This window comes from Elephas maximus, chromosome 16 (assembly GCF_024166365.1).
Source record: "Elephas maximus indicus isolate mEleMax1 chromosome 16, mEleMax1 primary haplotype, whole genome shotgun sequence".
Lineage (NCBI taxonomy): Eukaryota > Metazoa > Chordata > Mammalia > Proboscidea > Elephantidae > Elephas > Elephas maximus.
Window position 1 is genome coordinate 69,056,928 of NC_064834.1, and position 23,066 is coordinate 69,079,993.

The 23,066-nt window shown below is 40.7% G+C and overlaps 1 protein-coding gene across 6 annotated transcripts in view; it reads right to left on the minus strand.

The window, feature by feature from the left end:
* FAM204A (family with sequence similarity 204 member A) overlaps positions 1-16,768 on the minus strand; it is a 33,814-nt gene extending 17,046 nt beyond the window's left edge. The window contains exons 1-7 of one of the 6 annotated variants that reach the window (XM_049855340.1): positions 16,716-16,768; positions 14,155-14,219; positions 11,308-11,549; positions 10,692-10,779; positions 10,533-10,563; positions 10,260-10,359; positions 275-364 (exon numbers count right to left, since the gene is read on the minus strand). In XM_049855340.1, the coding sequence (XP_049711297.1) occupies positions 275-364; positions 10,260-10,359; positions 10,533-10,563; positions 10,692-10,779; positions 11,308-11,541 (543 nt within the window). In that variant the 5' untranslated portion in view covers positions 11,542-11,549; positions 14,155-14,219; positions 16,716-16,768. The other 5 variants (XM_049855339.1, XM_049855341.1, XM_049855337.1 and 2 more) reach the window with 5 other exon arrangements.
* Between the last annotated feature and the right edge of the window lie 6,298 nt (positions 16,769-23,066).

Genomic DNA, 23,066 nt, shown 5'->3' on the forward strand with positions numbered 1-23,066 from the left:
TTTATGGTTAGCTGTGGAACTCTTAACCACTGCGCCACCAGGGCTCCTTCTTCTTCCACTGGCATAAGTTTCAGACCAGAATAACAAGGAAACATTAAGGACAAAAATAAAACCTAGTATTTCAGAATACACAGCAAGATAAAACGGAAGAAAATGGACCGAGATGAAAATTTTGGATGAGATAGTTTAATACTAAATTTACTCAGTCATAAAAAAATGCGTATTTTTTTTGAAAATCTGGAAATACAGAAAACTTGTCATCAGTTTAGCTTACCTCTCGAGTAGCCAACTGGTTGCTGAGATCCTCGGCCTTCTCAATGTTCCACTCTTCCACAGCCTGGTCTATGCTCTTTTCAAGACCTGACTAAAAAGAAAGAAAAGAAACCTAAAAATGAAAGGCGTGAAAGAAAGGCAAACGAACATTTGAGCAAAGCCTATGTCACAGGACTATGCCAAATGCATTACGTACTAGACCACACAACAAGCCCCTAAGAGAGGTGGTACCATCCCCAGGTACTGATGAGGAGAGGAAGGCTCAGAGCCTCACTAGCTGATCTGAGGGCAGGTAAGTTCTTTAACAAACACAAAGGAGCTGCAGATCCCAGTCTCTGTAACCCCAAAGCCCGTCCTTTCCCTTAATAACAAGGAAGTTATTAAGAATTAAAAATTATGGAGTGCCAATTATATGTAACCATGAGTTCAGTACTTCCAGAAAGTTCATTTATTCTTTGTGACAACTCCACAAGATAATATTGTCACCCTGCTTTAAAGATAAGGAAACGGAGCCTTGGACTCACTAACTTGGCCAAGTCCCAGAGTGGGTAAGTGACAAGGCCATCACCATGTGTGTTACAGATTTAACTGTGCTACCCACCTCCAAAAAAAAAATATGCTCAAATCCTAACCCCTCTACCCATGTATGTGACCTTATTTGGGGAAACAGAGTTTTCCTTGCAGATGTTATCTGTTAAATTAACTAGATCATACTAACATCTCATTGCTGAGCCTGGACCTGAAGGAGGATTCCCCAGCCAGAGATGTAGGGGCGGGGGACCCTGTGGGGAGGGACTGTTCTGTTGCTACCCCAGGTCACAGTTCAAGTGTGGTCTCCGAGTGTGGTCTGCAAATAGGGCTGGTCCATGAGCTGTTTATTTTGGTCCACACAGAGGCAAGGTGCTTAAGCCAAAATGCAAATCAACCACATTACTAAGTACAGGTTTGTCCAGCTGACTTTTTGAGGGGGTGAGTGGAGAGGCAACAAGACTTAGCCTCAATGAAGAACGTAGTGCCCAGCTCCCTATTTTTTGCAGACCAGTGCTTTCAGTAGCATTGTCCTAGGCCATGTTATACACATCACCTGGAAGTTCCACCTTTCAAACTTCACAGTCTGAAATTCTCCCTGAACACAAGCTTCTTCCGTCTTTCCACCTATCGCAGCCCTCTACCCAGGGAACCTGCTTTCTGTCTTCATTTGGAAGCTCATTTCCCTAAGGAGATGTTATATGTCTCTTCCACTTTTCCAAATACCTTCAAGCCTACCTCTTTCCCTTTCAGCCATTACAACTACACCTCCTACTTCAGGGGAGGCCATGGGAGTTGTAGGGGGAGAAAAACAAGGATGAAGTTAGTTGACAGACTAGATGATCAAGTAGAAGGAGAACAGAGGGTGTGGCTGATGACTGCAGAGAAAGTTTCAGAAGAATGAGGCCAAAAGGAATAGAGGATTGGACAGGAGGTGACATGGAGGAAACCGATAGACACTGTTTTAGAGGAAACAGATGAAAAAGCAACACAAGAAGAAAGCAGTGTGAGGGAAGGGGGCTGTGTTGTTCCATTTTGTGCGGTAAAGACGAAGAAAAAAAGAGAGGAGAAAAGTTAAAGAGAAGGGTCCCTGTGACATGTAAAAATGGATGAGGTTATGAGCACACGTGGTGGGATTAGTTTTGGGGAGGGAGATGATTCTTGGAGGCTACAGGATGGAGAAACGGAGTTCATGAAGATACATCCTGGCTGTACTTCTTCCAGGGCAGATCTGTTTGTCCTCCTGGCAGTCCCTGATATATTCAATATTCTTCAGCAACACCATCATTCAGAGGCATCAATTCCTCTTCAGTCTTCTTTATCCGTTGTCCAGCTTTTCCATACATACGAGGGAACTGAAAATACCTTGTCTTGGGTCAGGCGCACTTAGTCCTCAAAGTGACATCTTTGCTTTTTAATACTTTCAAGAAGTCTTTGGCAACAGATTTTTCCAATGCAATATGTCATATGATTTACTGACTGCTGCTTCCATGGGTGTTGACTGTGGATCCAAGTAAAATGAAATCCTTGACAACTTCAATATTTTCTTCATTTATCATGTCAGACCCCTGATGGCACAGTGGTTAAAGCACTCAGCTGCTAACCAAAAGGCTGGTGGTTTGAATCCACCAGCTGCTCCGCAGGCGAAAGATATGGCAGTTTGCTTCCGTAAAAATTTATAAACTTAGAAGCTGTATGGGACAGTTCTACTCTGTCTTATAGGGTCACTAGGAGTCAGAATCAACTCAACGGCAGTGGGTTTGGTTTGGGTTTTTATGATGATGTTGCTTATTGGTCCAGTTGTGAGGATTTTCGTTTTATGTTGAAAATAGCCCCAAATAGCCATCTTAAAACTCCTTTAACACTCCTTATCGCCTTTTATTGCCCCTTAGTTACAGCAGTCCTCCAGGTTCTGTGATTGACCTTCATTAGTTCTTATTCTTCACACTCCCCTCCAATAATCCACTCAGTCCTGAGGCTTCAGCAAGCTGACTTACATCTCTGAATAATTCAAAACATCTGACTTCTCACCTGTACCAACAGCTACATCTCTAGCTACTTACTAGTCACCTTCATACTGAAGGCCTCACAAAGGCGGGTCTTTATTATGTGTGGAAACAAGCTCATTACTTCCTACCCTGCTTCTCTTCCAGAGCTGAACACCTCTTACAGAGTCCTATTATCTCCATTGCCTCTCCATCTCTTACTCCTATTTTAACCCTTCATTTGTCCCTTCTGCCCTTCTCCAGGGTCTCATCATCTTATTTAGAATATTAAAACTAGCTCCTAACTGGCCTTCTATTTTTCTAAAACAGGTATCATGTCATCGCCTAGCTTAAAACACTTATCACTGCTTTACTCCTTTAGAATAGCATTCAAAACCTTTCAAAATAGGGTCCCCAAATGCTTTCTCAGCCCCATCTTCACCAACACTATACTTTCTAGTCTCTGGCCACATTTACCATTCTCTGAATGTTCCCTGTGCCTACAATGTGTTTCCCTTTGAAAAATCTTAACTGTCCCTTAAGACCCATGTCAAATGTTACCTGCTCTATGCAAGCTCCCTCATCTCTATCCCTGTGGGCCCTGTAGCACCCTCCCATGCCCAGTCCCTAACTGCTTGCCACTGCTGTTACTGGGCTTCATGTCTCTCTCCGGTACTTCCCGGCCTGAAACACTACAGCAAGGTGTGTGTCTCTCTTCCTCGAGTTCTACACTCAATAATGACAGAAACTGTGTATCACTACTCCTATGTACCCAGCAGCTAGCCCAGTTCCTTGCACACAGGAGGCACCCACTCAGCCTATGTTACTGAGTTAATACCCACAGTGCAGTAATCTATGTTTGCATTAGGAACAAAAGGGGCCCATCCAAACTGGGGACATTTATTACATATCCACTGCTTTGAGGCCTTCCCAAGAGAATTCCACACCAGTAATAGTGGGGTAATAATACTCTTGTGGTTAAAAAAAAAGTCACATTTTATTGCATTTATTTATGTATAAATTAAGGAGCCCTGGTGGTGTGATTGTTAAAGTGGTCGACTGCTAAAGGCAGGCTGGCAGTTCGAGCACTCCAGCTGCTCTGCAGGAGAAAAGACCTGGAAATCTGCAGCCATGATGATTTCAGCCTAGAAAACGCTACGGGCAGTTCTACTCTGTCCTATAGAGTTGCTATGAGTCCGAAGCGGCTCAGTGGCCCACAACAACAATATATAAATCATCCCTGTACTAGAACGAACACTATTGGAAGGCATAAAGAATATCTTCTGCGTCTTAGCCTCCCAGAGGTTGGCACAGTCCCTACACATGGAACTTTATATGTATTATTATTATTGTATTAGAAATAACATTGCTTTATCGAAGAAATGCTAACACAATGGCCTCTTCTTCCTGAGTAGAATATTAGGTATCTCCTCAAATGTTCCTGAGATATGAGCAAACAAAACACACCACAAATTCTGGACAGGGTAGCCTGATACCTCAACCCAGACCTTAACTCCTCCAATCTTTCATCACAGTGACCTGGTCACTAACAGCATCCAGTCTTGAACCTGTCCTGCTTATTCCACACAGCAGCAATGTTTTTCTTCCCTTCCAATTACCTAGGCTTCCTGGGATGATATAAGACCTGGATGCTGCATTCCTTTACTCCAAGACCTAGAAAGATCAGTGAGGGAAAAGGAGCCCACTCCTATTTTGCCACCAATGCCCACTGGTCTGCTGGCCTGCTCACTGAGTTATTTTGCTATATCAGCTTGCTAATTCTCCTTGGTTCCCTGGAACCACAGCTTAAAGTTGGTATCAGGAAAGGGAAAACAAGAACATTCTCCTCTTCTAGCAAAGTATATAAACTGCTGTGCTTACAGATAGAATTTTCAATTAAAAATAAATGAGCTAAAATTGCCAATCTCTCTCTTCACCATCGACGACTCCCATTACCCCAGCCACTCAGAGCAGCCTCTAAGGGAGATGGTGTGGCATAGTAGAAAGAGCACTGGACTAGAAGTTAAGAGATACGGTCACTCCAGGTAAATGAAGTACTGGACTCATGATCGTAACTCAGTTACTTCAAGGAAAATGAGGGGATTGGCTTGGATGGCCAAAATTCCCTCCTAGAATTCTATTTACATTTTCTATTTACAAGTTTTAAAAGATGTCAACAAAGTTTATTGCTAGATGTAACAGTTCTTTTTTTTTTTTCGTTTTGGCAATTTATTTAAATAAAAACTAACAGTCCCTTTTGGCTCTGAAAAATTTCTGGTTCTATGTGTACACCCAAACTTCCTGCTTCTTTAAGATATTAATATGCCAAATTCATTTAAAATGCTTATATTGGTAAGAAGCATTCTTATGTAAAACATTTCCATCACCTTAAGATCTTAAAGTTAATAGAAGTTTACAAAGAGCAGGCCAGTGAGGTTTGAGCCAGGTTCAAATTTCAGTTCCTCTACTTATTAGTAGCCAGGAAACCCTGGGTGCGTTCCTAAACCCCTATGGGTTACAGTCGCTTCATTATCATCATTATCATTATTCCTATGGGAATAATGCCACATACTTTGCATAGTTATGGTAAGGGTCAAAACTAATGCATGTAACATACCTAGCAGAGTGTTTAGAATATAACAGCTATTCAATAAATGATAGCTATGCATATTATCATCTAAATTATCCAGTTATCTATTAACGAAATAACAGGATACTATTAATACAAAGAAAAGGCTTATCTCTATGTGGCTACAGACCTCACCATAGTTCTTCAAGGGCTCAGACCCAAGTGCAAGAACCAAGAAATTCAACTTTGAGCCAGTAAGGAATCTCATGAAATAAGATTTGGGTATTAGGCTTTTTTAAGTTTTATATTGGACCCCAAAGTATTCTTCATTTGAATTATCCAGGATGTGCCACAAACAAATGGCAGGGGACACAGGCGCTGCCACCTTACAAACAGCTACTCTGAAGGGCTCCCATGTGCTTCTAAGCGGACTTTTGGCCGGAATAAAAATTTAACTTAGGAAATATCTCAATACAGAGAAAAAAAGTTAGAGGTGATGGCAACTTGGGCACAGCTGGGAAAATTCATCCAAGGCCAGTATCTAACAGGGTCCCATGAGGTTACAAGAAACCTTTAACACAAGTTTTGCTGCAGATGTCAGAGACACCACTACAAATACCTAAGTTGTTTATGGGTACTAAACCCGTTGCCATTAAGTCAATTCTGACTCATAGTGACCCTACAGGACAGAGCAGAACTGCCCCATAGGATTTCCAAGTAGTGGCTGGTGGATTCAAACTGCCAGCCTTTTGGTTAACAGCCAAGCTCTTAACCACTGCGCCATCAGGGTTCCTTACGGGTACTAGGTTTAACACTATGGTCTAATCATCCATGTGTACATGCAGACTATCTTTTAACACGTGATTAAAGCGTTTTACATTGAACTGTACCACAATATATTTCTACGGAAATTTCATTGTTAAATATTTATTCATTCCAATACTATATTTTTAAAGCTTAGTACAAATGAATCCTCCAATGGCATCTGCCATACTGTCACTAGACCTAAATACCTAAAAAAAGAAAATAGGCAATCACTCCATAAAGAAGAAGGAAAAAAAGAGCTAAGAATATAATGCTGTTAGCTTTATATATGCCACACCCATTTAAATTACTGAGGCAGATTAAGTAAAAAGTAAGCTGGGCTATTACTATGGAACAATTTAGATTGGAACCAAATGACTTGGGTTTAAAGTCTCATTTCATTTCTCACCTGCTCTGTTTTTCTAAGACAAAGCACACCGAACTTCCAGTTTCTTCATCTATGTTATGAGAATAATACTGACCCTATCTACCCACCCTACAGGGATCACGGGAAAATGCTCTGTCATGGATCCAGGGGACCATCACAGTACCGCTACAAGGCATCCCTGCCCACTCCCCTTCCCTGGCCCTCTACTGCCACTCAGAACAGCCCGACTTTTACCAGCTCCACGTACTAGACTTCCATATAACATTCTTCTTGGAAAAAGCATTTTGAGGAAACGTAAGTTTGAAAAAAGCTAAATTATATAACATTTTCCTTTTAAAACAACTTAAAAAAAAAAAGGCATTGTGCAATTACTCTAAAAATTATCAAACGTACTTCAGATTTTCCATGTCAAAAAGTATCCATTAGGTACATATAAACTCCAATAATAACTGCTAACTAATCAAACTGATTCAATTAAAGAATATTTGAGACAATTACAGTGAAACCTATTCGAAAGAAATTCCCACACAGATTCAAAATAATTATGCTGTGATTACAGAATTATTAGTTAAGTCCCACAACTGCTGCCAGAAACACAATTATAGCTGTATTTAATACAAAGAACATCTGAATACAGCTTTGGATATTGGGAAGATTACACTTAAAAACACCAGCCTCTCTGCATTGTCTGGGACGCAGGTGACAGCAGTGTCGTACATACACATCCTTGGTTGAGCCAACAGTTTAGTTGGCAGTGCTCCAAAGAAAGAAAAAAAAAAAAAGGCTTCATGATAGACACAAGATACAGAAGTTTGTTTTGGCTCTGTGAGGTGCGGTAACAGGTCAGCCTCTGGTCCAGAGAAACAAAACAATGGACTGGAAACCCAGCTGCAGCCCGGATTTCCACGGTCCTCTCCAGACTCCTGAACAGCAGTGTTTATCAGTGGACTTATATTTATTCCTAGCCTTTATCTTGGTTTCTCCAATGTGAACATTCATTAAAGCGTTTTACTCTGTTGGACTGGTGATAGAGACTTTAGCACCACAGCACTTTGCATGACAGCAAAGGGGGTGTCATGTAAAACCGTGACCCCAAACCAAAGAATGAGGGTAAGCCTGCTGGCATGCAATTATGCTAAACTACCAAGAGAATATGAAATAATTTGACTTCACTAAATCCTTCCTGAGTTTTCTTATAGAATACTAAGTGCTGGCAGAATCCTGGGCACATATAAGGTTGTTATGATTATAGATTTACGATCAGTTTCCTTGTTTAGAAGATGGTCACAACTTTCTTAGTCAGATTTCATTTCTATAGAGGAATGCCTACCATTTAAGAAAATCCAAACATATGAAAGAGATCAATTGTGGGTGATTACAGAAGGACTTACAACAGGGGTCTCATTTCAAAATGGCATTTGACTTTTTTCCTAGAACACATCTAATGGATAATGTGAAACATAACACCAATTCCCAAAACTGAGTTGTTCAAAGGATTTTCTCTGAAGTTAAACATTTGCACAAAGAATCCTAGTTTCCTTTATTAAAGTTACCCCACACAAATTACAAATTCTAGACAATGTTTTAAGAGTTAGCCATATCCAGCCAGTACCAAGAAGGTACAATTTCATGTAAGTAGGGTAATAATAACACTCTAATAGATAGATAGTTAAAAAAAAAAAAAAAAAACTTGCTGAATTTCTGCTTTTTACAATGGCTAAAAAGTTAATTTCATGTCTTCCACTTCACTGAGAAACAACTTAGACAGTCCAAAGTCAGTACAGTTTCGAGAGAACATGACAAATGCTGTAAGTAACTGAAGATCAAAGACCACCTGAAGTAAAACTTTAAAAAACTTTTCCTGGCAGAACCAAGATTTAACCATTTGTTCCCTCCGAAGAACAATCTAGTCAGGGCAGGGGCTCTAAAGCAGTCTGCCAGGGAGGACACACAGACTACTGCTGTCACCATCATCATCTTCCCTGACCCTTTGGAACAGACTTGGTTTAGTCAAGAGTAGCCCCCGTCACATGATCCCTCTGCTCAGGCCACCAGAATAACAAGGGTCAATAGCAGGGCAGTTTCACTTTAAAATGGTGACCAGTCCCTTCTGCAGCGATGCTGGAGAACAGAGAACGGCATAATAAAGTCTGGGTTTTACCAGCGATCTCTTTTTGTAAGAAACTTACCATTTCTGCACCTGCTTGAACATTGTAAAACTGAAATTGCTCAGTAGCAGTAATTAGTTGTGGTAGAAAGCAATCCTAGTACCAAGTCCCCAGTGTCCTAGGGACTATTTCTGGATGACAAGGATTCTTTGCAAAGTTGGAATCAAAAGATTCACATGTAAAATTCTGTGTGATCGCTCCTTAACGTGTGCACCCTGAATGACACGATACACACAACAATGGGTTTTAAATCAGGTCTTTCTCAAGAAAACACTGATTAGCCAGAAAATGGCAAAGGTGTCTAAGTACACACAGCAGTCTACAGCAAGATCCATGAAAGCAGCATCATTTGTCTACATGCATAAAGGACTGACCTAAGACGGACAGCCCCCTGTGCCTCTAGCCCTACAACTCAGCACTCGATTTTCATGCTCCTAGAGCCAGTCAGCATTCCTCTAATGTGAAGGTTGCTCATTCACCCAAGCAACTACTAAGTATGAAGATCCCCTATGTACTGAAGACTTCTAAATGCGTATCTCAAGCCCACACCTCTCCTCCCAACTCCTGACTCCTAGTACCTACAGCCTTCTCTTGCTTGTTCCAAACTAAACTCCGGATAGCACCCACTCAAAATCTTTTCCTACCCCAAATCTTCACGCTACTTCAGGGAAACTCTTAAACGGCTCTCTCTCCCACCTCACCCCAAAAGCCCTCCCCACCACCCTAGGAGAACGCCAGAGGCAAATACTGTTGATCCTACTTCTACAGAATACTTCAAATCCCCCCACCTTCCTCCATCTTTAGCAGCGTGACTCTTGTTCAAGCCGCCATCATCTCATGCCTTTCTTAACTGGTCTGTTCTCATCTATTTGCGGCACCCTACAATCCATTCTCATATAATAGCCAGGACAATCATTTTAAACATAAATTAGCTCATGTCACTCCCTTGAATTAAAATGCTTTCGTGACGTTCCTTTGCACTGTGGGTAGAATCCAAATTCCTTACTATGCTCTTTAAGATCCCACACAGTTTGGCTCCTCCCTGCCTGCGTGCCTGCCTCTCCAGTCTTATGCTGGGTCACCCTCCTCCAGCTAACTGCATTCCAACCATGCTGGCCTTCTCCCAGCTATTCAAATGTCCCAGGATGACTCCCCACCTTATCTTTGCCCATGTGATTGCCTCTGCACCAGCACTCTCTCTACAGATGGCTCCTTCTCCTTCTTCAGGTCCCAGAGAACTGTACCTTCTGACAAAGGCCTTCCCTAATCCTCAGGCTACAGTGCAGCCCCTATTATAATTTCTTCACAACATCCTTTTCTTTTCCTTAATGGTTTTTAATTGATCTATAACACGTATTTACTTGTGATGTCTATTACTTACTTCCATCATGTTCATAAATAAATTAACTGGTATTCCACATCCAGCTTAGGACATAGTAGGCACTTTTTTTACTGAATTAACTAATGAGGACAAGTACCTTAGGCAAGCCTACTCACAAACATATCCCACTGGCTAATACAATATGCAAGAAGAAAGATCCTACCTTGTCAATTTTTTTCTTTTTCACAGGGGGATCAAACCTATCATTGACTCCAAAATACTGAGTAAGCTCCTTCCACTGGGTTTCATTTGAGGATTGTTCACTACAAGAAGACAGATAATACTTTATACAAAATGTGCTCAGTTTTATTTTTACTATTTTCAACTGGCCACTACAATTATATTACAACTAGGTCTTACATTTGAGCAGTTTCAGAGATAGATATAAATTCTACAACGCTGCCTAGTATCGGTAAATATTTTAAAATCTACCTACCTACAAGATGTCTCTTCATTCTTCAATTTACCTGAAAAGAATTCATAAAGTGTTAATACCCATATATTTGTTATTTCAAAATTATGTTTTTAAGAAATTACTGAACTCAATTAAGTCAAATTTTAACGTTAGCGCTACTGACAATCTGAATTAATATACCTTTCCTGGAGCGTTTTCTTTTTTTCCTCCTGAATCTTGAAGCTGAGGTTTTCTGTTCAGAATGTTTTTTATGCAGTTCTTGAAATTTCTACATAAAAGTTGGGGGGAAAAAAGGAGAAGCAAGGCATGTATTTTAAAAATAAACTTGCTGGGTAGTAAAAACAATTATGTTCTAACATTTATCAAGTTAACGGCAGCTGTTCTTCTTGAGATACTCTATTCCCTGAGACTCTCACAACCGGTGCTTCTACCTTCATTTATTTCAAAGTATTAAGTCATGTGGTCACCTGAGAATAAAATTCAATGATTCATACTGATAAACAAGGGATAAAACTAAGTTAGAAACTCCTCATGTATCGTGTTAGGCAAAGGAGCTGTGTGTTTTTTCCCCTTTCTTCTGTTATGAAAACAAAGCAAAAATGAAAGCAATTACCTAGTCGCCAATGGTTATGACCACAGATCCCCAGAATAGTGAAAGTATTACCCTGAGCGAATCTTCTCCACCTATTATCTCCCAAGAACATGTACATTCTGACCATGGAGCACACATATACACACACACATGCATTCACATAGATGCCTAGGCTTTGGTACGAACACGCTAGAAAAGACCTACATTCCACGTATGCAAGGAAATTCCGGAAGGGCATTCTTCATATGCATTTGTATTTGCCTCTGTTTCAGTTTTTGGTCCATCTGTGGGGAAATCTGAGATTTCTGTTTTTCTAGTCATCTGATCTTCTTCAGCTTCCAGTAAGTGAAGTCCAGAGTTTTCTGATTTGGCTTCGTCTTCAGAACTCAGCTCGACATCACTTTCATTTAGTCCAGGAGGTAGCAGCCCACTCCACATCTTTTCCTCTACAGGAAAAAACATGAATTTAGACATACAAAGTAGCCACATAGAAAGGTTTTAAAACATTAAATGGTACCCCAGGTGCCTAGTAATTACACCAACTATATAGGAATAGTCCATCTAAATTTTTTTTTTAATCTAAAAATATGCCAATATTGAAAAATGAATGTTACATCATTAATAAAAATACTTCTACTGCTCTGCAAACTCAGGGGAAGAGGGCAGTAACTGGCTCCAATATGACTTTACCATAGCACACCTTGGGGCTCACTCTCTATTTCAGGACTTATTTCAGACTTTGATCTCTTAACATAATTGGGGTTCTATATTTGAAACGACTGTGTTTTCCCTGTCCCATGGCATCTTTCATTCATTCCAAAAACACTTGCAAGTCCACTGTGTGCTAGGCACCCTTTTTTTTTTTTATTTTATTTGTTCTGTTGTATTTTTTTTTTATTGTTGAGAATATACACAGCAAAACATACACCAATTTAACAGTTTCTGCATGCACCATTTAGTGACACTGTTGTGCGACCATTCTCACCCTCTTTTTCTGGCTTGTTCCTCCCTCATTAACATAAACTCACTGCCCCCTAAGGTTCCTACCTAATCTTTCAAGCTGCTGTTGTCAATTTGATCCCAAATAGAATAGTTCTTAAAAGGGCACAATGCTCAAGGCAGACATTTTTTACTAGTTAAGCTAAACTATTGTTTAGCTTTAAGAAGACCTGAGGGAATATTTTTGGTTAAGGCTTAAAGATTATCTCAGGGCAGTAGTTTCAGGGGTGTATCCAACCTTCATGGCTCCAGGATGTTTGGAGTCCGTAAGAATTTGAAATTCTGTTCTGTATTTCCCCCCTTTTGATCAGGGTTCTTCTATAGAATCTCTGATCAAAATGTTCAATAATAGTAGCCGGGGACTGAACCAGTTCTTCTGGTCGCGTGGCAAAGTTGTTCATGGAGGCAATTAGCCACACATCCCATATCCTCCTTCTATTCCTGACTCTCCTTCCTCTGTTGCTTCAGGTGCGCTAGGCACTCTTCAAGACATTGGGGATGGTAGTGTACAAAACAGGCAAAATTCCCAAACCTCATGGTGATGATATTCTACACACATAGCAGGTTCTGTTTATCAGCAGCCAAATCTCTCTCAGCTGGGACTTCACTGTTGATTGTCCATGAAAGGCATGTGCCTCTCAGACAGGCAGGGGCCCAGGTCCCCCTGGACCTCTGCTTCTGCATCTCAGTGTGCTCTGGTCACCCAAATGTGCTTCAACCGAGGGAGCAGTCTCAGGCGCCCTGGAGGGGGCATCGGCCCTTCAGCAGTTATCCATTTTAGATTCATTTCGAACTTTCTCAAAATTATCTATTTTTAGCTCTCTCACCAATGTGGCATTAAGTTGTCTTCAGTGTGACATCTGCCTGGTACAATAATCTCTTATGTGTACCCACAGGAAAAAGAAAAATTAAAATAACTTTTAAAAAATATGAATTTGGTTCCAAATCCATAAAACAAGGCAAAATTCAAATAAGGTATGTTTTTGAATTCAGTTCCTGAAACTCTTTAACGTGATGTACCACTCTTCTGTGATTTAAAAAAATAACAAAACAAAAAGCACTGGAAACACAGTGGCCACTGTTAAACACAAGTAAGTGCTGCCACCCCCTCTGGAGCCTGCAACATGGAGCTGCCCATGTAAGCAGCAGCTCAACTGTAAATCTGCCAACTTGGAGTGGCTGCTTGGTGAATTTTGCTTTGAGGCTCACACTTGAAAACACTTTCTATTTACAGCACATACATGTCATGGATACGTTTTCTAGCTGGCCTATATCCGACGTCTTGTTTTCCGTTTGGGCTGCTCTGGAAGATGATACTCTATTTTTTTTTTTTTTTTTTTAAGTACCTCCCCCTCCATGCCTTTCAAATTGCATTCCTTTATTTTAAAGCAGATAGTCCCATATTCCCTTTAAATAAATGTGGTGAAAATTCACTCAACCATTCTTAAGAGATGTGGTATACCAGAGAAATAGAAACTTAATGTTAAGGTAGATTATAGCCTGGTCCATGTAACGACCCATGTATTAGCTCACAGGGTTTCATTTTTTAGTTTGTAACATAAATAATTTTTCATTTAATCATTTTGACCCCAAGGAAGATGTAAATGATTCAGGATCCCTTTTTTTCTCTGTGGTTTTAAATATCACCTTCTCCTTCATTCATACCCCTTCTAGCTCTAGAGTTAAGATTTATTCCGTTCCACAATTATTCTACAAAAAGCATTCTGTGGGCACTACACAGAACATGCCTTTAGTCCTGGACTGACAATTTACTCTGAACTGAAACATTTATGTATTCTCCTAGTCTGAATGGCTGGACTTTCTCTTGCCCTTGAAAACCAACACAGTCACTATTTAGCACACGGGGGCAGCCAGCAATGCATCAAGGGGAGCATGACACAGTTCGGCAGTTCCTGAGCTAAGGTTTTTACAGAGTTTTATGAAGACAGTAATGGTGGTCTCTAAGCTAATTTCCGTATTCAAGGAGCCCAGCATATTTTCTTTTTCCTCCCAATGAGACAGTATCACCCACCTTTTGGTGAGAAGACTTACACTTAGTGACACAATATTCTTCACCTCATATTCATCATAGGCTCGGATTGGTAGTTACAGTCCTGCTTTTTGATAAAAGAAAAAAATTAATGTCATTTGGTAGACACAATCTTTCAAAATATGGTATCAATGAAGATATCAAATTATAATAAAAGGGGCCTTGGCTGTGAAAAGATTGAGAACCACTGGTGTAGAGGGAGAAACACAGCCTTGAAAGTCAAGACTGGTTTCCAGTCCTGAGCAACATGATTATGGCAAGCCACTGCACTTTTCTGGGTCTCCATTCTTAAGGTTTACAATGAAGCATGTGATCAGATGATCTCTGAGATATCATGCAGCTCCTAAATATTTCTTTATGGATCTTAATGTTACATGTGCCCCAAATGCCCAGTTATCGCACTCCTTGCTGCAGCAACTCCTTCTTGTCTGGTCTCAGACAATACTGATTAAACCTCAGAACCACAGCAGATAAGGGTTTTCTCCTCTACTGAGCAGCCCCCAGTCAAGATGGCTAGTTTTTGGTAGGACTCTGCACTTTAGTCCTGTTTGATGCTTTGGAGAAAGGGAGGGGCAGGAAACTCTCAATTACAACAGAAGGCAGAAGAAACAGAAAGAGGAAACAAAGCAGGCACACAGACAATACAACAGGCAGTGTTTACCATTAATCCTCACAATGACCCTTCCAGGCAGGAATTACCTCTATGCCCTTTTTGTAGATGAGGTAGCTGGCTTGCCTAATGCATTGTGACCACTTATTTTATAAAAGTAGAACCCTATGGGTTTAAATTATAAACTTTTAGAGAGCAGGGTTTTTTTGTGTAAGTAACAATGTATTCTTTAAGACAAAAGATTTGAGAGTGGATCTGAAGAATGACTATAACCTGTAATTGTACACCTAATTGAAATCGGGTTAAAAAGAGCAATTTTCTCACCTTTTAAGTACAGAGAGCTATGTAGGATCCTACCTAAATCACATACATCAAAATCACACCCAGAGGTCTGAGTGATAATGTCATATTTTCTGGAAGACCAGGTAGCTGCTCATAAACAAAACCCAAAGGATACAACCTGAACACCTCAATGGATAAATGTTTCCTTTTTTTCCTGATCATATGTGGTTTGTTTGTTTTGTAAGTTTTATTGTGCTTTAACTAAAAGTTTACAAATCAAGTCAGTCTCTCATACAAAAATTTATATACACTTTGCTACATACTGCTAATTGCTCTCCCCCTGAGACAGCCCACTCCTTCCCTCCACTCTCTCCTTTCGTGTCCATTCCGCCAGCTTCTGACCCCCTCTGCCCTCTCATCTCCCTTCCAGATAGGAGATGGCAACATACTGTCAAGTTTCTACTTGATCCAAGAAGCTCATTCTTCACCAGCATCTTTTTCTATCCCATTGTCCAGTCCAATCCCTGTCTGAAGAGTTGGCTTAGGGAATGGTTCCTGTCTTGGGCTAAGAGAAGGTCTGGGTTTTTTTTTTTTAATGTCTCCTATTTTTAATATTTCAGAATGTGAATTCCATTTTCACCGTATGAAGCTGTCTTATTTCCCATATTCTGTATTCAATTTGAAATAATCACAGAAATCTGAATCACGTCCGATCTGATTTTAACCTTACTTGCATCATAATCATAAACTACCACCCACCAATCTGAAGATCGTGTTGAATAATGTTACGCAATAATCAATTTCTGTGACTTGGAATTAGTTACTTAATTACAATTTTAAGCGTGTATCACCAACATTAATACAAATGTTCTACCTACTCTTATGAAAGAGATGTGCTTCCTTTTCTCAAAAAGGTACAGAAAGTACAAGCAAATAACAGGCCTGACTTCAGATTTAATTTACCTGTCTGATTATCCAAATAAACTATTTAGCAGGAGTTTGCATGTATGCATATGTTTTAATGGCGGAGAGTGCTTACTTGTTTGTTTAGTCAAGGCCTGGATAAGTGAAGACAAACAGTTCCCCTGACCCAAGACCCTGCACTGAAAGATTTACAATTCACCAAGAGCATGCCGCTGTGAGGATACTTACAAGATTGAAGACTGCAAGGGGGTGGCTCTTTAGTAAGGTACACCTTTTCCTGCCAGGCTGCACAACCTGGAATTCTGCAGATTCTCTGGCTGCAATGCCATACTCCAATCCCCAAACGTGAGGACTCCCCTGATTTCCCGGCTCGGGACTCAACGCCCCAGGTACCACTGCAGGATGGCTAGCCTGCTGACATTCCCATTAACTGTAGCTGTTTTCCGGATTACAGCAATTGTAAACCCCAGCCTGCTTTCCAGATCGAGAGCCTCCTCACCCCCTCACACTGTGGCTGGGGTGAGACACAAGCCCTCTCCCACTAACTGGCTGGGGAAGGCGCTGCGACGCCCCTTCCGAGGCCAGCCCCACCGACGCTCCCGTGGGACCCGGCCGGCGACTTTTCTAGCCCGCTCCGGGGCGACTCAGCCGAGAAGCTCCCTGGCCTGCCCGCACGGGACCCTCCCGCAGCGATCGCGCCGAAGGCGAAGCCAGCCCGGAACCAGTATCGCCATAAGCTGTACTCACCGCTCGGGAAACAACTGCGGGGCAGCCATCTTAAGGGCGCGTCAACATACCGCCTTCTCATTGGCTCTGACCTCTCAGCCAACGGGCGGGGGCCATCCTAACCATAGGGTCGCCATGGCAACCGGCTTAGCTCCGATTCTAAACTGGAATAAAGAAATGCTGCCTTTTCCTTTTTTTCTTTCTTTCTCACATTTTTTCCCTTTCTTCTCAATGTTTTTGAAGACTTCGATCTTTCTCCCGTCCCTGCCCTACGCCTGTGCGTCACAGTGAAGAAAGTGCTGGTTTAGACATTGAACTGAGTTCATTCCACAAGGAGGGAGAATCATTGTCGACGCGCTCTAGGCCCTTCTGGGAACGTTTTCATTCATTCATTCATTCATTCATCCTCCCTTCCTCTCTTCTTTCGTTTTCTTTCTTTCTGCACTTATTTAGTGAGCGCCCGCTCTGTACCAGGCCCGTGCCAATCTCCGTTTAGCAAAAAACAGTCCTTCCTGCTCGCGTTGAAGAGTGCAACGTTGCAGTAGTTGATTGAGTCTGTTGATGAGTCCAAGCTGCTTCCCTGACCAGCTGTGTGGCCTTCGCCAGAGGTTCACCGGGCTCCTTTTCAGTGCCAGGCACTGTTTTAGGCCTTGGAGAGAGGAGGGAGAGCATAGAAAATAAGCAAGGAAAATGCACACCAGGAAAAAGCGTTGTGAAGAAAATGGAATGATGCTATAGGATGGAAAAATAAAATAGTGATGGAAGGTGAGGCTATTTTAGAAATGCTTCCATTTTCTTAGTCGTTTTTGTAATAATAAGAATACCTACGTTATCTACTCGAGAGAAAGATGTGACGGTCTGCTTCCGTAAAGATTACAGTCTTGGAAACCCTGTGGGGCAGATCTCCTCTGCCCTATAGGGTCGCTATGAGTCGGAATTGATGGCGGTGGGCACGAACTTCTAGTAGTATGACAATTATATAAGAAAACGCGCGGAGGGGGAAGAACTGTATCCCAGCGTAGGAAGGAAATGTTAGCATGTTTAAGAACTATTTTGGTTGTTTCTACGTATATTCCATCAAAGAATATTCATTATTAAGTGCATACAAATATGCAAGGGATTTAAAAGAAAAAAAAAAGTTGCCATCGAGTGGGTTCCAACTCATAGCAACCCTCTAGGACAGTAAAATGGTTCTAAAGAGTTTCCAAGGAGAGTACTCCAAACATATACTCCAGATTTTATATCGAGGGTTTGGGGAAAGTCCTACCTTTAAAACATGCATTTTAAAGTAAATTTCCTCAATGTTAATTTGAGAATTCTCAATTTTCTGATTGTTTACTCTATGACATTATTGGATTCCTATAATAAGCATATATGGGGTCAGACTTTTCTTCTGCTTCTGGTTGTTGAACTTTTTTTGTCTCTATTACTCTTTTGCCAGTTTGGGGGGGAAATGTTAGTCGTTTGATTTATTTTAATCAATAAATTTGCCTTCCCTTCAGCAAATTCCTGCCCTGGAAACCTGCCAAGCCATGCATTTTGTGAATGAAATACTTGTATCTGTGAAATTTCTATGGAACAGAATTGTTGAATGTCTTTTACTAAATCACAGTGAAATACCTGATGCAGCTAGTGAATTTAGTGTTTAAATCTTGAATTGTGTTGCATCTGGCACTAATTTCAAACATGTAAATTTCATTTAAACTCTCATATTTTTAAAAAACACAAAGCAGTTTTTCTTTGCCAAGAAATATTATACTTTATGAATAGATTTCCCTTATATTTAATAATATTTTTTTCTTAGTGTAGAGATTACAAGTCATATCTGTGTTATAAAAGATTAATTGTGGAGTTCTTTTTGGTGGCTGCTAAATCTCTGATTAATGAAAAATTTTTCCAAATAAAATGAAATCCTTTAAATAATTCTTAGTTGGGGAAAGTGAATACAACTTTGTTGAAAATATAATAAATATGCTTCTTGCTGAAACTGAGAAATAATTTCCCTCTGTAGAAAAATGTCTCTTTTTCAGCATTGAAGAAATAGTGGTTTAGTGACGTACAACAGAATAGAGAACAGTTCTGCATTTCAGGAGTTGAGTCTTCATGACTAAGGAATGATAATTCCTCTATCTGGATTTTTTTTTTTTTTCACTTGAAAACCAAAGCATCTGTATATAATGTTGATCTGGAAATAGGTTGAACAGCTAACACTAGGACATCAGCAAGAGTTGATATTTGAGGAAACAGAATTTCTGTGATAAAGGATGTTGCCAAAGAAAGTACTTTTTTTATTGGTCATGTCTAGGCCTTTCAAGTCAAATAAGTTGCACATAGGGAGAGAGGACAGAAAAGGAAGGTTTATTGAACATTCCTGTGTGCTAGGTACTTTGCATCTATTTATGTTAATTCTACAAAGGAGCCCTGGTGGGGCAGTAGTTAAGCACTAGGCTGTTAACGGAAAGGTTGGCTTTTGAACCCACCAGCTGCTCCATAGGAGAAAGATGTGGCAGTCAGCTTCCATAAAAAATACAGCCTTGGAAACCCTACGGGGCAGTTCTACTTTGTCCTATAGTGTCACTGTGAGCTGGAATCGACTCGATGGCAATGGTTTTTTTTTGGGGGGGGGTAATCTTATGAAATTGTCGTCGTTGGGTGCCCTTGAGTCTATTCCAACTTATAGCAACCCCATGTGTCGGAGTAGAACTGCCCCATAGGGTTTTTCTTGGCTGTAATCTTTACGGAAGCAGATTGCCAGGTCTTTGTCACGTGGAGCCACTGCGTGGGTTCAAATCGCCAACCTTTTGGTCAGCAGCAGACTGTTGCACCATCAGAGCTCCTTAATCTTACGAGGTAGTTATTTTTTACAGATAAGGAAGCTAAAGCTTCAAGAATTTAAGAAACTTGCCTAATGTCACCCCTCTGGTAAAGTACAGAACCAGGGTGGAGTGGTTTCACTGGATTCTAAAGTGCCTGCTTTTCTCGTTGTCACACACTGCCTTTTTTAAGGGGAGATTCCTGAGAAATCCCAACTTGCCACATAAAGTAATATCACCTGTGAGTACTGTGCTCCTTTAACAAATCATCTATATGAGTTCAAATGGTCAACATTTACCCTAAAGCAAAGATGAGAAGGTAAGTGGGGCAGGGAAGCCAGATTAATGGAAATAGAACAACCAGAATAGAAATAATAAGAATGTTGACACATTGTGAAAAATATAACCAATATCACTGAACAATATGTTTGTTGTTGTTAGGTGTCGTGGAGCTGGTTCAAACTCATAACGAGCCTGTGTACAACAGAACAAAATGCTGTCCAGTCCTGTGCCATCCTCACAATTGTTGTTATGCTTGAGACCATTGTTGCAGCCACTATGTCAATCCATCTCATTAAGGGTCTTCCTCTTTTTCACTGACCCTCTACCAAGTATGATGTCCTTCTCCAGGGACTAGTCTCTCCTGATAACATGTCCAAAGTAAGGCGAAGTCTTCCCATCCTCCCTCCTAAGGAACATTCTGGCTGTTACTTCTTCTAAGACAGATTTGTTCATTCTTCTGGTAGTCCATAGTATATTCAGTAGTCTTTGCCAACACCATAGCTCAAAGACATCAATTCTTCTTCAGTCTTCCTTATTCACTGTCCAGCTTTTACATGCATATGAGGAGATTCAAATTCCATGACTTTGGTCAGGCACACCTTAGCCCTCAAAGTGACATCTTTGCTTTTCAACGCTTTAAAGAGCTCTTTTGCAGGAAATTTTCCCAATGCAGTATGTCGTTTGATTTCTTGACTCATGAGTAATTAGAAAAATTAAAACCAAAATGAGATATTACACACCTTCGTTTCCTTGACTGCTGCTTCCATGGACGTTGATTGTGGATCCAAGTAAAATGAAATCCTTTACAGTGTCAATGTTTTCTCCATTTATCATGATGTTACTAGTTGTATAGAAATTGTTAAATGGGAAGCTAATTTACTGTGTAAATTTTCTCCAAAAACACCATAAAATACTATAATTTTTTTTAAAAAAAGAGGCTTCAGAGTAAAACGTCTCTTCTCTCTCCTTCCTGCTTAGTACCTAGACAGCAACCAGATCCCATCAGATGCATCCTCTTCAATCATTCCTGATTTGCTACTTTGACGTCTATGGTAATCCCCCTTTTCTTAATATCTTCAGCTTCAGAAACACCCCATGGCCTGATTAATCTAAATGAAGGAACACATGTAAAGCTTTTCGCACAGCCTGGCATGTAGTCAGTGCTCAATAATATTAGTTTCCTTTCCTCACACATAAAAACTAAGGACTACATAAATGTTGATAGCAAATAATCTGTCAGCATCTACATGGCCCTTACTAAGTGCCCAATGCTCAGCGCTGTGCTAAGGGTTATGGAGGACACCAAGGAAGTATATGAACTGGCCTGTTCTGTCAAAAAGTCTGTAGGCTAATTGAGACATGTAAAATGGTTGTAAATGATGTATTTGACACCACAAGTACTAAAATTGTGAAGTCCGTGATGTAAGTAAAAAAAAAAAGCCAAACCCGTTGCCCTTGAGGTGATTCCAACTCATAGCAACTCTACAGGACAGAGTAGAACTGTCCCACAGGATTTCCAACTATCAACCTTCTGATTAGCAGACGAGCTCTTAACTACTATGCCACCAGGGTTTCCTGATGTAAGAACTACAGAATTCCTAGGAATGGGAAAAGAAGCTGGATGGAATTGTCTTTTTCCAGTTGCTGTCCAGTCAATTCTGACTCATGGCAACCCCGTGTGTATCAGAGTAGAATTGTGCCCTCCATAGCGTTTTCAGGGGTTGCTTTTTCTGGAAGTAGATTGCCAGGCCTTTCTTCCAAAGCACCTCTGGGTGAATTCAAACCTCCAACCTTTCCGTTAGCATCTGAGAATGTTAACCGTTTGCACCACCCAGGGACTCGTACATGAAATTTTTTTTGTTAATTACCAATGAATTGGCTTCGATCATGGGTAGGTCTCCCCCCAAAATTGTTAATTCCTTCAAAGACACAGGGCTTGACGCATAGTAGGTATCTAGTAAATGTGGGGTGATTTGTTCCACAAACAGATTTGTTTGTTCTTCCGGCAGTCTGGTATGTTCAATATTCTTCGCTGACACCACAATTCAAACATGTCATTTTTTCTTCAATCTGTTTTCACTGTCTAGCTTTCCCATGCATATCAGGAAATTTCCAGCTGAGGTCGAACATCCTGATTCAGTAGTTGCTAATTCAGTGCTTGCGGGGACTTAAAAAAAACAAAAAAAAAAAATCAGGAAATTTCCAGCTGAGGTCGAACATCCTGGCTCAGTAGTTGCTAATTCAGTGCTTGCGGGGACTTAAAGAACCTAATTACCAGGAATTATTAGAATCAACTGTACGTCATCTGGAAACCCTGGTGGCGTAGTGGTTAAGAGCTACAGCTGCTAACCAAAAGGTTAGCAGTTCGAATCCACCAGGCGCTCCTTGGAAACTATGGGGCAGTTCTACTCTATCCTAGAGAGTTGCTATGAGTCGGAATCAACTCGACAGAATAGGGTTTTTGGTTTTTGGTACATCATCTGGGAACCTCTTTTCCAGCTTCAGCTCAGTGTCTTGTTCTCCATCTTTTTTTGTGACCCATGAAAGCCACTACCCACCACACTAATCCTGACTTCCAAGCACAAAGCAGTGATGTGCTTGTGAAGAAAAAGCAAGGTGTCAGTTTTAGAGTGAAATAACTAATTGAGGAATTTGCATCTCACCTTGAACGAGTCCAGAAGGGCCCTTCAAAACCTTTCCCAAATATTCCACCCACTCCCTCCTCCTAGGAAACCCTGGTGACGTAGTGGTTAAGTGCTATGGCTGCTAACCAAGAGGTCGGCAGTTCAAATCTGCTAGGTGCTCCTTGGAAACTCTATGGGGCAGTTCTACTCTCTCCTATAGGGTCACTATGAGTCGGAATCGACTCGACGGCAGTGTGTTTGGTTTGTTTTTTTTGCCCTCCTCCTAGTCTAAGATTGTTCTTCTCTCACCCATCAGCATTCAAAGCAAAGGAACATAATTTCTTATTCAAATTTTATTATTTATTTTGTTTGGTTTTACTGCATTGTGGCAGTATCTTCTATGACCTGGGAAGCTAATGTTGCATATTTACAACATTCTCTCTAATGCAATAATTATTCTGGATTTCCTATAACTATTTAGAAATGACTACTTGAAACCACACATTTGCTAAATTGAGCGACCATCCTGAATAATCTGCCTCACATGATTTTACCCTTATGTTCTGTCTTTGAATTTTTTTTTTTCAAATTGTTTTCTGTCTGAAACTTTGGATGCATTTACTTCCTATTTAATTTCAGTTAACAAAAGCACA